The 15,085-nt window shown below is 38.4% G+C and overlaps 1 protein-coding gene across 2 annotated transcripts; it reads left to right on the top strand.

The window, feature by feature from the left end:
- The first annotated feature begins 7,830 nt into the window (after nucleotides 1-7,830).
- Nucleotides 7,831-11,053, top strand: LOC122086120 (vacuolar protein sorting-associated protein 55 homolog). Of its 2 annotated transcripts, none has more exons than XM_042654830.1 (5): nucleotides 7,831-8,007; nucleotides 9,369-9,495; nucleotides 9,613-9,652; nucleotides 10,509-10,590; nucleotides 10,695-11,053. In XM_042654830.1, the coding sequence occupies exons 2-5, from the start codon at nucleotides 9,397-9,399 to the stop codon at nucleotides 10,885-10,887; spliced, it is 414 nt and encodes a 137-aa protein (XP_042510764.1). In that variant the 5' UTR covers nucleotides 7,831-8,007; nucleotides 9,369-9,396; the 3' UTR covers nucleotides 10,888-11,053. The 2 variants fall into 2 exon arrangements, with proteins under 2 accessions (XP_042510764.1, XP_042510763.1); XM_042654829.1 differs by having other exon boundaries at nucleotides 7,832-8,007; nucleotides 9,329-9,495.
- Nucleotides 11,054-15,085: the final 4,032 nt, after the last annotated feature.

The following is a 15,085-nucleotide window of genomic DNA, read 5'->3' as shown; positions in this document are numbered from 1 at the left end:
TTACAAGAATTGTTGGAAAATGGGTTTATATGCCCAAGTGTTTCTCCTTGGGATGCTCTAGTTCTATTTGTTAGGAAGGATGAGAGTCTACGTATATGCATCGATTACTGGGAATTGAACAAATTAACCATCAAGAACCGGTATCCGTTGCCGCGCATCGATGACCTCTTTGATCAACTATAAGATGCTAAGGTATTCTCAAAGATCGATCTCAGATATGGCTATTATCAACTCAAAATAAAAAGCAGCGACATACCCAAGACGACCTTTAGGACTTGGTATGGGCACTATGAATTCCTAATGTTGTCTTTCGGGTTAACTAATGCACCGATTACTTTTATGGATCTAATGAACTGAGTATTTCATGACGTTCTTGATAAGTGGGTCATTATTTTTATCGATGACATACTGATCTACTCAAAGACTGAAGAGAAGCATGCAATACACTTGAGAATGATACTTCAAAGGTTAAGAGAACAACAATTATATGTAAAATTCAGCAAGTGTAAGTTTTGGCTCAAGTAGATTAGATTTCTAGAACATATAGTGTCTAAGAATGGAATTGAAATAGACCCGGGTAAGGTAAAAGCAGTAGTGGAGTGGGAAGCACCCAAGAATGCAATAGAGATTAGAAGCTTCTTGGGATTAGTGGGCTACTATTGATGTTTCATCTAGAATTTCTCTCAAATCGCTACTTAAATGGCCAATTTGATGAAAAAGGGTATGACGTTTGAATGGTCCAAGGAGTGTGAAAACATTTTCAGGAGTTGAAGAATCAATTAATGTCAGCCCGAGTATTGACAATTTCATAAGGCACAGGTGGAATAACAGTCTACACTGATGCTTCAAAGATTGGGTTGGGTGGTGTTCTCATGCAACATGGTAAGGTGGTGATGTATGCATCTAGGTAACTGAAGGAGTATAAAAAGAACTACCTCACCCATGACTTGGAACTGGTGGCAGCCATCTTTGCCTTGAAGATCTGGCGTCATTATTTATATGAAAAGAAGTGCGAGATATTCAACGATCACAAAAGTCTCAAGTACTTCTTCATCCAAAGGGATCTGAACATGAGACAGAGGAGATGGCTGGAGCTTATGAAAGATTAAGACTGTGACATCCAGTACCACCCGGATAAAGCTAACGTGGTGGCGGATACATTGAGTCATAAAGCTTAAACTGTATCACTCGCATACCTAGCAATTAGCCTACAACTTAAGCAAGAAGCAATGTTGATGGATGAAGTCCTTTTAAATGAGGGAGTGACTTTGGAGCTCGACCATTAGTCGGATAATATTAAGTAGCTAACTCTATCTCTAGTGGTCCTGCAGGTACAACCATCTATTAGGCAGGAGGTGATCATGAATCAACCCTTGGATCCTGAGTTGCAGAAGATTAGAATTAGGATTTAAGAGCAAATGGTGGATGATCCTGATTTCACAATAGCCAGTGACAGAGCACTATTGTTTCGAGGTAGGTTGTGTGTGCCCAATGACTTGGAGATATATGACAAGATAGTAAAGAAAACACACAGCTCAGAGTACACGCTTCACCCCGGAAGCACCAAGATGTACAATGATCTTAAACAAAGTTACTGGTGGCTAGGGATGAAGATTACTGTGGGCCTATATGTGGCGCAATGTCTCACGTGTCAAAAGGTTAAGGCGAAGTGGCATCAACCATATGGCACTCTCCAGTCCCTCCTAATACCAGAGTTAAAGTGGGATATGATTACCATGGACTTTGTCACGGGGCTACCTCGTACACCCAAGGGGATGGATGCAATCTGGGTGATAGTTGATAAGCTTATCAAGGCTGCTCATTTCATTCTAATCAAGACTACCTATCCCATAAACAAGTTGGCATAACTTTATATGGATAATGTAGTTCGCTTGCATGGGGTGTCGGTGAGTACTGTATTAGACAGAGACCCATGATCCACATCTAAATTCTGGAAGAGTCTCCAATATACCATGGGAATATAGGTAAACCTAAGTATTGCTTTTCATCCACAGACTGACGGGCAGACCGAACGGACCATACAAATACTAGAAGATATGCTCAGGGCCTATGAGATGGAAATAAGTGGTAGTTGGGAGGAAAACATACCTCTTATGGAGTTTACTTATAATAATAGTTATCAAGCCACCATTATAGTAGCTCCATATGAGGCATTGTATGGCAAGAGATGCAGGACACCCTTATATCAGGATGATGTGGGAGAGCACTGAATGCTTGGGCTGGAGATGATACAGATGACATGTGATAAGGTTGATATCATTCGAGAGAAGATTAAGGCAGCCCAATCACGTTAGAAGAGCTATGCAGACAACCACAGAAAAGATATTGAGTTTCAAGCAGGGGAGAGGTATTTTTTAAAATCTCTCCTACAAAGGGTTTGTCTAGGTTCCACAGGAAGGGCAAGTTGAGTTTGAGATATATTAGCCCGTTCGAGATTTTAAAGCCGGTTGGCTCTGTAGCGTACATGTTGGCCCTTCCACCTTCACTCAGCAACGTTCATAATGTGTTCTATGTTTCAATGTTGAAGTGGTACAACCATGATCATTTGCACATGCTATCCGTAGAACCAGAATACTTGGAGGCTAATATGACTTATAAAGAGCAGCCTACTGAAATACTGGATTGAAAGATAAAAACCCTTCAAAACTACTCCCTTGCTTTAGTAAAGGTGTGATGGGCTAACCACTCACTTGAGGAGGCATCCTGAGAGAAAGAAGATTAAATCAGGCTAAGTACCCTCATCTTTTCGAACTACCAAGTAACTTTAATTTCGAGGATGAAATTTTTAAAAAGGGGGGGTAAATGTAGTGCACTGCTCTCTAAACCCTGTTTATTTTCTGATTGGCTCTGTTTGGTTGTGCAGGGTCCAAACCAGCAAGAGTTGATGCTTGTGCCCTATGGTGTATGACTGCAAGGGTGACTTCAAATGCGGGGTAGTCGGATAAATTTGAGCCAGTGCCCGATGTGGTTTGTACACCTAAGCCATGCCCTTGAATGTATCATAAAGCTATGTATGAATAGGGAAGGTATGTTGTCATATTTGATGATGAGAACTTGATTCACGATAAGTGACGAGAGTGAAATATGCGTTGAAAATCGATTCCCACCGAAATCTACAAGGTTGGCCATGTTTTGGCCAATAGGTGGGTGGTCACTGGTGGGTGTGACCCTCCCATGCGACCCACCTGTTAGGTAAATGTGGGCCCCAACAAGCCTAACTTGGGTGATTACGCGTGTTTCAGGTTTTCCATCGTAATAAAGTCATATGTGTTCGGTATTACCAATTACTTTGCTCGGTATCTCGGTTTAATGCGATCCAGGCCATAGAATGTCAAAACCAAATGCACCTTAGTACATATTTATGATTCAAACTATGAATATTTACTCCTCTCCCATTTATTATTTTAGCAAAAGTTGGTGGAGAGGAGTAAAGAAGAGAGAGAAGAAGAATGAAGAGAAGGGAAAGAAGTATGGGGGAAAGTGTTTTCCCCTTATTACTGCAGTCGTACCTCACCATTTCACCTTCGAAAAAGTGATTGGCACCTTGAGACCTACAATTTGAGGTAGGTAAGTGCCATAATCCCTTGAATCTGGTAAAACCCTCTTATGTGATCAAATCAAGCTGTTAAAAGAGACTCCATGTGATTTCTTTGAAGGTTTTAAAGGAGGAGCAACTAAGATCTGAAAAGCATTTAGTGATATTTTGAGTTGGGGGAAGGATCTTAGATTTTGAGGTTTCTTGAGCTAAAGGTATGATTTGTTCTAAAAATCTTAATTTGAATCTAGATCTATGTTGTGTTCATGTGGATGAAATCTTAAATGTGTGAGAAAAATGATGGAAACAACCCCCTTAGGTTCCCAAAAGGTGGGCTGAAAAAGAGAAGTAGGATAGTAGAACGCGCTAAACACTGGTGGGTAGCACCAACGAGTAACCAGACCCACCAGTGTGACCCCCCAGTCTTACTGGGCTTCGGAGCCTACCGGTGGGTAGGACCGATGGGTACCTAGACCCACCAGTCTTGGCTGGGCTTTGGGGTCCTAGTGGTATGAACGACGGACGGGTACCTATACCCACTGATAGGACCCACCGATCTTGGGTGAGCCCAGGGGTCCTACTGACGAGTAACCAGACCCACCGGTAGCACTTGCCGGTGTGGGTCTGAGTGTTGTCTACTTAGGCAGCTTGCGACGGTGGGTCCTCCTACCCACCTGTGGTCCAATGAGCTTTGTTCAAGCTCGAGCTTATCGATAGCCTCCTTTGCATTATTAAATGAGTCGTGACCACGTTTTTCATTGTTTTATGGTCCCAGATCGGACGTATTCTATGTTAGTTTTCGTGACTCTCTTCTTCGTATGTCAGATCTCACTCATACCGTGTGTGCATATTCTTGTACGTGAGTAAATAAGTGGGGAGAGGGCGTTGATTTTATTTTTGAGTGTTTGTGGCATCATCTTCATTTCATTCATTATCTTGCCATTTATGAATGCCATCTCCATGCATATGTCTTGTCTACTACGAAATGCATTTATGAATCGTTATGTTGTATCTTTGAATTTTCAAATACTTGTTACTTGCTTTGAATTATGAGCATGTCTTATTTCAATAATTGAATAAGTATGATTTGTTGGGTATGTAATGAATTGCTAGAATTAGACGTTGTAGTCAGTTTGGAAACGAATGCATTAGTACACCGTGGAATGGAACACAGAAGTATTATGTAGTCGTACGATCTCATATAAATGTGTTGGGTTTAGGTTGACATTATTTTATGCTACGACCCTTCCCAAAAAGGATTCAGGTGTTGGGTTATCACTGGGGGGAAGTGTCAGTTGAGGACCGCCGTGATGGTTAGAAGTACGCCTGGCTGATCATTTGGATAGTTGAAAACCTTAGTGGTATATTCAGAGGGCCGAGCGTACTGTATTTATTTTCTGTTGTGGTTCAGTCACGATTTACTTTTTCGAGTACTCACAATTGGCCATCTCCGACAAACCTATGGGTGTATCACGGGATGGAGAACATGTCTCGAACCTAAGACATACACGCACTGTGGTTGTGATTAGCACGTAACCTATGACTTAGCATTGTTTCTTTGATGAATCTTAAAATGAATTTCATGCATATAGGACCATTTGAAATGTGATTGCATGTTTGCGTCTTTCTTTCTATTTACTGAGCTAGTGAGCTCACCCCTTGTGTACACATATTTTTAGATGATTTTGTAGGATTCTTTGTAGCGGAGCAAGAGCCAGGCCCCACTGACGAGTATCCAGTAAGAGATTGGTGGGATCCAGAAGGTTTTGGGCACGATACCGGGTGCCCATACGAAGGCTGCGCTGCGGGGCAACAATAGCGATTACCAAATATAACTTTTCTTTTTTATTCTTTTGATGTATTCCCTTTTTGTGTACTAGATATTTAAATTATTATTTTTTATGTAATTATCATGCCTGCGGGCCCACATGTATATATACTATGTATAACAATTTGAGTATCAAGAGTAAGTGAGGAATTTACAGGTATATACGATGAGTCTTTTGCTAAATTATTTAATTTTATTTCCATGTCGTATGTTGCATGTTGTGTTGTGATTTACTGCATTAGATGATCTTGGTGAGTCTTGGGTTATTCAGAGGTAACCCGATCACCGGTTTGATTCTATGAGAACGAGGTGTAATAAACTACACCACGATGCAATTTGCACTACCAGGGGAAAAGGGTGATGAATCGCCCAATAGGAGGCATTTATTGAAGAAAAAGAAAGTGAAGGGTTTATGAGTGGGATGTGAGAGGTCGAGCAAAAAAATCTGCATATTTTTAAATTTTCATTTAACTATTTAACAAAAGTTTTTATGCTTGCACGGCTCCATGGGCATTGAATGGCCATTTGAAATGACTTGATGCATCATCGTTTGATTGAGAAAAAAAAAACCATGCATGAGAACCTTCTCTAATCATTTTGAGGGTTTAAGTTTCCTGTGAGACTAGCTCAAAACTCAAATTGCACGTTGGCATCAATTTTTCCACCTGAAACACTATAGCACCCCCTTAAGAGTATAGATTTTCTACCCACACTGGGCAGCACCAATGAAATGGAATTTCCCGTGTTTAAAGCTATGTTAGTTGGGTGGAGATTCCATATCATTGGTGCTCCCCCCATCTAGGGAACCACCCTGTACGGGTAGAAAATTAAGACTCTAAAATGCCATAACCCCTCACGTGACAAATTTTCTATACACCCCGCTTTCCTTTCAATGCCCAAAACTGGACATAGGCACTACTGCACTGCACTAGGGCGTCTGAGGGAACCCTTCCCCTTATCTTGACTAAAGTTTTCTCTTTCTCATGTCAATCATATTATCTTTGCGCACATTTATCCCATAAGTTGATCTCCATTATTGTCATCTTAATCAACAAAAACGCTGACTATCTCGGTGTGATGGCTTCGTGCCTCTCTTTTCAGTGTAAACCTTTCAATTGTTGACTCAAGGTGTTTTACCTTGGATGCTTTCTTTCAATGTATTTTCCTTTGTAAAAAAAAAAAAAAAAAAAACCATAAACAAAAACAAAACAAAAAACAAAACAAATCAAAACAGGCCTAAGGACATTATTGGATTAGATTTTTTTTTTTTCGTTTAATTCAACGACTCATTGCATTTTATTTTTGAACCAACAATAGAAAAGAGAGACATTGCAAACGACCACGTAGGATACGATAGGACATGACAATGATAAAAGGGGTCCACACAGTGCCTGTAGTTCTGGTCACTATGGGGTCTACTGCGGGTCAACCTATTTGCCCCTTTACAGGCCATGCCAAAAAGGTTAGAAGTTAGAACTTCGTAATTCTACGAAGACTCCTGAAGGTTTTAAAACTTCAATTCGACCTTAAGATCTCTTGACTCAACCTAAGCCCAGTCCAAACTCAACCGTGTTGGCCTCAACCTTACTTAGCCTAACCCTTATTAGGAAAGGCTGGATTGGGTTGGCCATGATTGACCTCGATCGAGATTGAGTAACTTGAGCTAACCCTAATTGAATAAGGGTTAGTATGATGAATTAAAGAAGGGAAGTAAATAAGTTAATGCTATACATCAATGAGGTGGATGGTGTGTAATTAAAACATTTATATATTAAAAAAGTATAAATGTGATTGTGTGGGTGATAATTATTGTAAATTTCTTTAAAAAAAGAAAAATTATAATATATTTGATTTTTCATTTTTGTTTTTTGGATGAAATATTTGTTGTATCAGTGCTGATATTATTTTGTGCACATATATTGAGTTAGACATAGTGAGTATAGAGTCGGGTTGGGTCAGATTGGGCTCAGCCTAAACCCGCCTTGCGGGTTGAATAGTTTAGACTAGACCTATATAGGGTCAGGGTGGATTCGGGCTGGCCGAGCTTTTCCGACACTCAATATTAGTTCCTATCGGATATAATATTTCAGACCTAAATCACTATTATATTGATATCTATCATCAACGAAACCGATACTTACAACAAAGGAAGAAATACTAAGGGGAAGTGCCACAAAGGGCTCAACATCCACTCTTCTCTGATCCCACAGCCACGTGGCATTTCCTTTACGGGGCCCATCAGTTTTCTCTATTATTGGCAGTCAGATTGTCAATGTCATCTCCTAAAGAGTGGGACCATCTCATCAATCTCAAAAGATTTTTCTGGCCCATTTAGATTAGATAACTTTTTTCTTAATGGGCCTACGAAGCCCACAAAAACAGATTCGCGTATCTATTGAGGATGATAGAGCTCAACTTCATCCCTTGCTATTTCCTACCCTTTTTTTAAACTCTCGTCTTAGTTGTCTTTCACTCGCAAAAAGTAGCCGGGAACGATTTGAAAGGGTTGACGCTTGCTTCCACGATTGTATCAAAGCACAGAACTCGATCGAAAACGATAAGACTAGATTTTTGGAGGTAGCAAATAAATTGCAATTGATCCAAAGCTGTTCGAGCATCTCCGGTACGTATCTACTCCTTTGCCTTCTCGAATTTCCTTTTGAGGTTGCATAGCCGAGCTGGAGAGCGATTTTTCATGTATCAAAAGAGATGTCGAATGATTTTTTTGTTGTGGGTTTTGATCTATTTTGTTGGATGATCATATTTATATCTTTCTGGTACGATTACATGGTAAATGGGTTGATGATCATGATGGCTTTCTTTCGAGTTTAATTCCAGGATTTGTTTTTCTGACCTTCGATCAAATGGTGATGGATTGCAGAAGTATTTCAATTGAGAGGATGATTAATTGGAAGCTCTGAACTTTTCTGATGGTTTATTAATTTGTCATTCTCCTTGTATGTTTCGGGGGGAAAAAAAAACTTGCAATAGCCTAAATAATGTCCTCGATCTGGGAATAATGTTCTTTCAGAAAAAAAAAAAAAAAAATGAAAAAGATACAGAGGAGATGAGGATTTAAAATGGGGATGTAGAGATCATTGGGGATATGTGGTACAAGAGAGGGAGCTTTGTAGCGATGATTACAAGAAATGTTTCCATTTGTTAGTTAGGGAGATGCATGAAGTGGTGATGTGAAAGGGGTTAAAGCCTGATGTGCGAGATGTATTCAAGAAGGTCCATACAACCTCAGTGAAGTCTATATCCCTGCTCCAAGTGAACAAATGGCAGAATCAAACAAATTTAAGAGAACTTCTAATTTCCTTGAAGTCCATCTGTAGTAACCTATCAGGAAATGCTGATTGATTCCTAATTTAGGTGCCACTAACCCCTCACCCGTCTTTCTTCTTCTTCTTTAATCAAAAGGTTTGACAGCAAAATATTCAAAAGATGAGTTGGATGGATATGGTCATCGCTGTTTCTAAATTCTATAATTAAATCACTTAATGTTCCTTTTTTTCTTTTCACTAACCGATGTCTGGTTGTGCATATACAGTTTCATGTTTATGATTATTTCCGGACTTTTTTTTTCCCCTGTTTTCAATATAGGCTACTACAAATGTGAGTTGTGAGTGTGGTAATGAAAAGATTTTAAGTGGATCAGTCAATTAGATGTTGTCATTGTACTCACCATGGATTAGTTATCTCGCTGCTTCTTATATTCGCCTTTCTGGGGCATGCAGCTTTCTTGTCACAACTTTGGCTACTCTACACCATTGCTATCATTGTTACTGAAACTTTGGTGCTTCCATGAACCATTGAGCAGTTCTTTGTTTGATAATTATTATCTAGACCATAATATATAATCTGTGCATCTGCCTGATTTCTACCTTCCATTGGCTTTATCTCTCGTATGTTGCTTACAGATATCTGTTTTCATTATGTAGCTCTATCAGCTTGCTGATCTATCAGTTGTTCCTGTTCCAGAACTCTCTATGCGGTGAGCCAATTTATCATGGCAGACTTACCTCGTTATGTGGTTCATTGTTTGTACAGTGGGAAACTTGCATTTTTAGCAATTTTGGTCTCTGCCGGAATTGTGTTGCAAATTTTGGTCGGTAATATTTTCATTGTGTGGTCAATGTTGGTCTCATTAGGAGTTCCAACTTTTTTTTTTTGGTTTTTCTCAGAGACCTTATAATTTTTTAATTCATCTTTTGTGATGGTGCAGGCGTGTGCTTTGTATAATAATTGGTGGCCAATGTTAACAGGTAATTTTCATTGTCACAACTCACAAGTTGACACCTGAAGAATCTTTTAACAAATCTTTCTACCCTTGTCTGCTTGATACTGTTCAATAGATTAACTTGCTTAACTTCCTCCTGTAAGTCTATTTGGAAATATAAGAATAAGATCTAATCAGATGCACCTAATTGCAAATCTTGTGTAACAAAGCAAAGAGGGAACACATTGCACAGAGGAAATCGCACATCAGTGCAAAGTGGAAGTATCATTTAATCCCAAGTCCCTTGTGACAAGCCAAAGACTTTCTACCGCTGAACCAGCTGGCACCTTTGGCACTAGAGGATGTGAGGTAGCAAGCTCTAGTGTACAAACCCATTTAGTGGCATGAGCTTATGATGTCGCCAGGCCATAAGGCCTGTGTTAGCAGAGACCCTCTGGATTTGCCATCTTTAAAGTCTGTTTATCCATGACGTGCCAAAATCTACTGTTTATTGATCTCATTGAAATTTTCCCCTTAAAAACTACCCCATGAAGTGTTCTTTGTTTAAAGATGGGGAGAAGGAGAAAGAGGAAAAGTCTGAATAAGAGTTCCTCTATGTGCTTATTAGGCTAAAGCTTGCAAATTCTTTTTTTTTTTAGTTGTTGTGGGGGTTGGGGGTTGTTTATGAATAGATGAATCTCATTCTCCCATACTGTGAGGTTAAAAATCTAGGATTATCTGAATCTCCTCATATATGCTGTCCTGGAAACCTTGCATGTGTATTACAAATAGCAGAAAAGATGTCTGTAATATTAGTATTCTGGGATATTAAAATCTCTGGAGGATTTCTCTTTAATCATACTAAAACTGGGATTTAAATGTTTAGTATTGTCTTCCTGCAGTGTTAATGTACGTACTTCTTCCCATGCCTTTCATGTTTTTTGTTGGGTCCAATTCCTCTCTCTTTTCTGAAAGTGAGAATAGGTAAGTCCTTTCTTTCATATAAATTGACTGATCAAAATTTTGCTTATTAATAAGGCTTGGTATAGAAATTATATTTTAACTTTGTTTTGCTTTCAATGTCACAGCTGGGAAAATGCTACCAAGTTCTTGACAGGGGCCTCTGCAGTTGGAAGCATTGCAATTCCATCTATATTAAAGCATGCCGATATTATTGGTTGGGAAGCGCTTGTAATAGAGTTTTCATCCCTTCTTGTCTTCCTGATAGCCATAGGCTTTTACGTCCAAATGAACACTGAAGATGATTACAACATGTTCTGAGATGCACTGTGGCTCCATCTTGTTTATATATGAAGGCGCCAATGTCGATTCTATCACACCAGTCCCGTCTTTCATTGGTTTGGATCATTGTTAGTGTAACCCTTTGTGCTCCAGAATGGACACTGAAAATTATGTTATTGATTGAATGAGATTTGTTTTCTGTATACTGCCTAAAGTTAGAATATGTGAGTGGAGAGGAACAATGAGATGTGAGATGAGGAAGATGGAGAACTAGAAGAGGGAGAAGAAAGGGAATTGATGGTATGTTGGAATAGTGTATTATGAGAAAAATATCACATAAATCAATATATCATTTACTAATATATTTACAAGGTATTACACAAACCTCCCTAAGGAGGGAAATTACACATACCTCCCTAAGGAGGAAAAGACAAATAAAACATAATGAGAAAAATTACAATTCTACCCTTAGAGTAACATAACTAATATCTCTAACATCTATTGCACCAAGTGATACTGTTTCTGATGCTTTTCATCTATACTGGAAGTCCAGAATGAGGGGCTATGTTTGATCTAAAAGCCATTTCAATGTGTCAAACCATAATTGTGATATTGCAGTTCAGTCAATGCTTAAACTAAGAGAACATATCCATGTTTGTGACAAAGATTGCGCTTGCTCAGAAGCATATCTGATGCCAATATATGACACACTAGTGTATAGAGTTATCTTTCTTTATTTAATTATAAAGAAAGGTGGCGTTACCCACCAAACAAAAGAACATTTCAACTTTAAAGCACCTGAAACCAAAAAAGTGGCTTCCATACATTGACTAATTTGCCAAAATTCTGGTTAAATTGTTCCATTCAACTTCCTTCCAATTTGAAGCCATTCTAACCTTTCAAGGGAAAGGCCTCATGCAGTTTTGTTAGAAAATAAACATGGGCAAGAATATAAGACTTATCTGAAAATGTGTTGCATGAAAATTCCTCCGTACTAGATGATATAAGAACTTGCAACATCGTATTAATCCTTTTTCTTGAATTAGGAATTAATAAACATAAATTGAGTTGAATCGAATTAGAATGAGACTATCCTTAAGGTTTTTAGGCGCCCCTAATTGTGCAATCGGGTTGGCCAAATACATTAATACATCCAAGATAAAGCAACTCCCAATCATATAAGATGCACAACAATATATGCTTACATAGGGAAGTTCAAAGGCTATACACAATATCAGACACGAAGAGATTTGGAAGAACATACCATAGGGTGGGAAAAACAAAAACACTTGTTTTGAAACCCCTTGTCAAATTTTCAAATCATCTATAGAATATACAAATAATGTATTTTTTTACGTATGGGTGTACAACAACACAACTCAACCTTATCCCAAATGAATGGGGTCGGCTACATGGAGCCAAGGGCAAAAAAAAAAAAAAAAAAAAAAAAAATGGACATCCCACTCACGAATCGGCAACCCGGATCATAGCCCTCCAAGTAGCTCTATTCAATACCATACTTGGGTGAAGACTTAACTTTTGCATGTCTCTTCTTACTAACTCATCAATGGTCGTTTTGGCCTGCCCCTAGCTCTTTTCGCTCCATCCATCTGCATATGGTCACTCCTCTGTATTGGGGCATCCAAAGGCCTCCTTTGTACATGCCAAAACCATCGTAACCGACATTCTCTGAGCTTATCTTGAATTAGGGCAATTCCTAAATCGGTTCTAACCTAGTCATTTCTTATTCTATCTCTCAGGGTTTTGCCGCACATCCATCTCAACATCATCATCTCCACCACATTCAACTTATCTACATTACGCTTTTTGACTGCCCAACATTCTGCACCATACATCATAGCTAGTCTTATGACAGTCCTGTAGAATTTTCCCTTAAGCTTTAGAGGAATCCGTCGATCAGATAACACTCCAACCACCCCTCTCCATTTCATCCATCCGATTTTAATTCTGTGGGAAACATCATCATCAATCTCACCTTCCTTGTTTAAGGTAGAGCCCAAATATCTGAAGCAGTCGCTTTGCGGGATCTATCTCCCTTCAATTTGCGGGATTTCTCTCCCCTCAATTTTTATGTATGAGTGTATCTATTCATATATAAATATGTCTATACGTATACAAGCATCCTTGTACAAGTGCATGTATGTGTACAAGCATCCCTGTACATATATGAAAGTGTTTGTACGCCTATATATAAGTGTAGACCCACATTTATACCCACACCGTCTGTGATATTTTTTGAAACTTTGGACACACATAAAATCAAGCAAATTTTTTTTGGGATGTTATTAGCGTAACAAGGGTAGGTTATGTTTGGAAAAATAACAAAATGGTGAAAAGACTACTTTATATTGAGCAATGGTATCAAAGGATCAATTAAGAGGGGGAAAATTAGACATTTAATTTATTTTTATTAGAATCATAATATTATATTTATAATTGACATTATAATGGCATTTCTGCCATTTCCTCATATTTTCTACAGTACTCGCCTCATTCCTCATTGGCGACAACAACTAAGCTATTACTGGCTTATGGAGTTGTTCTTTCCTCTAACTGAGATTTTTAAGGGGGATTTTTCTAGAATTTTTGGGGGAGAGACTCAAAGGGTTGTTCCGAACCTAGTGAACAAATTTAATCAATATGAATATGAATATGTTCTTAGGACCCATTGAAACCCGAATCCTAAAAAAGCAAAATGCGAGCAGAGGACAACAATCTTACCCAAAAAAAAAAAAGAAGAAGACAACAATAAAACTGTTCGCTACTCAAGTTCCTTCTCCCATAATCTCTCCCCTTGTTTTTTTTTCCTCATAACTCTCCCACTAGATAAGCAAATATTGCCTATATAGTTGAAACAATCCGTGAAGGTCTTCCGAAGTCGAGCACTGAACCGGCGCTTTCATTCATCATAGAATCCATAGTCTATTGATGGAGGCTGAAAGAAAGTATCTGTGGAAGCGATTCGGACCATCCTATCGATAGGGTCAACCATTCAACAAGTAATCAATACGAGGGTTCCGATCATTACCTGGAACTCCACAAGTGCAGAGCCTCCATACGATCTTAGCCCTTTCACAGTGAGTCTTTCCCACACCTACAACTTTTCGCTCCCTTGGATGCAAGCTCCTCCACAATCGTCAGGATTTTCATAAAAGCCCTAATCATCATACTCAATCACTCAAAGAGGAAGAGAGAGATGAAAGAGGCGTTTTCTAGAAGAGGGTGAGACTCGTGAGAACTGTTCTCTCGTATCTCAACTTATTTTGGTTTAGTCAATCATATATCTTCTTGACCAATCAGAATCCCATATTAATTAGTATTTTAGTAACATCCAACTAAGTAATGGGTTTCCTATTTAGAGTCAACAACTAAACCAAAACCAATCTTATCATATAAGATAAGAATAAATTTATTAGGAAAATAAATAATAAAAATTCTTTTCCTACCAATAGAAAAATAAATAATATAAAATTCTTTTTCATAACAATCTCCTCCATCCTAATATAAGATCTCATCTCTTATGAGGATTCAAAATCTTAGATCACAAAAAGAATTCATGATCATTAAAATGTTGTACATATAGGTTGAACTTATAGGAAAGGGGTAGGATCCCACTGGGATTCCACCTAGCATGCTATGCATCTTAACAATACTGTATACAGGGTTAATCAACACATGTGATGCCAGGTACATGTAACAATCATTACCCAATTTAAGTAGATTATTATGCATCAATCCCTCCATAATGCAATATCATGTTATAGATTATAGGGCATGTGTATATTATCATATCCCCAGTCTATAGAAAATTTTTCAAAGAATTTGTAATTCTGATTGAACAAAAAAAAATAGTTTTCAAAATTATTTACGAAAATAAATATTAGTAAATAATATTAATTTTTCAAAATTTTGTAAACTATTTACAAAAATGCCACCAATACCGAATTTATGTCCAATCAAGTATAGTTATTCCCTCTCCTTAATATTCTCCCAATAAGGGTAGTGGATTCCTTGTTAGGAATTTCTTTCGAATACGACCAAACAATACACATCCAATACACCGATTTATAGTCAGGGAGACATCAACCATGGGTGCACAAAAACTCACAATGTGTGATTGCATTGATAAGAACCTCTTAGGTCAAAGGATCGACCATACACTACTCATGAGAATTTCATTTCAAATCAATAGACAGTAACACACACTTGAAATTTT

The sequence above is a fragment of the Macadamia integrifolia genome, chromosome 8 (assembly GCF_013358625.1).
Source record: "Macadamia integrifolia cultivar HAES 741 chromosome 8, SCU_Mint_v3, whole genome shotgun sequence".
In the NCBI taxonomy this organism is placed as follows: domain Eukaryota; kingdom Viridiplantae; phylum Streptophyta; class Magnoliopsida; order Proteales; family Proteaceae; genus Macadamia; species Macadamia integrifolia.
Note: the sequence above shows the minus strand (reverse complement) of the source record. Positions and strands in the feature narration are given on the sequence as shown.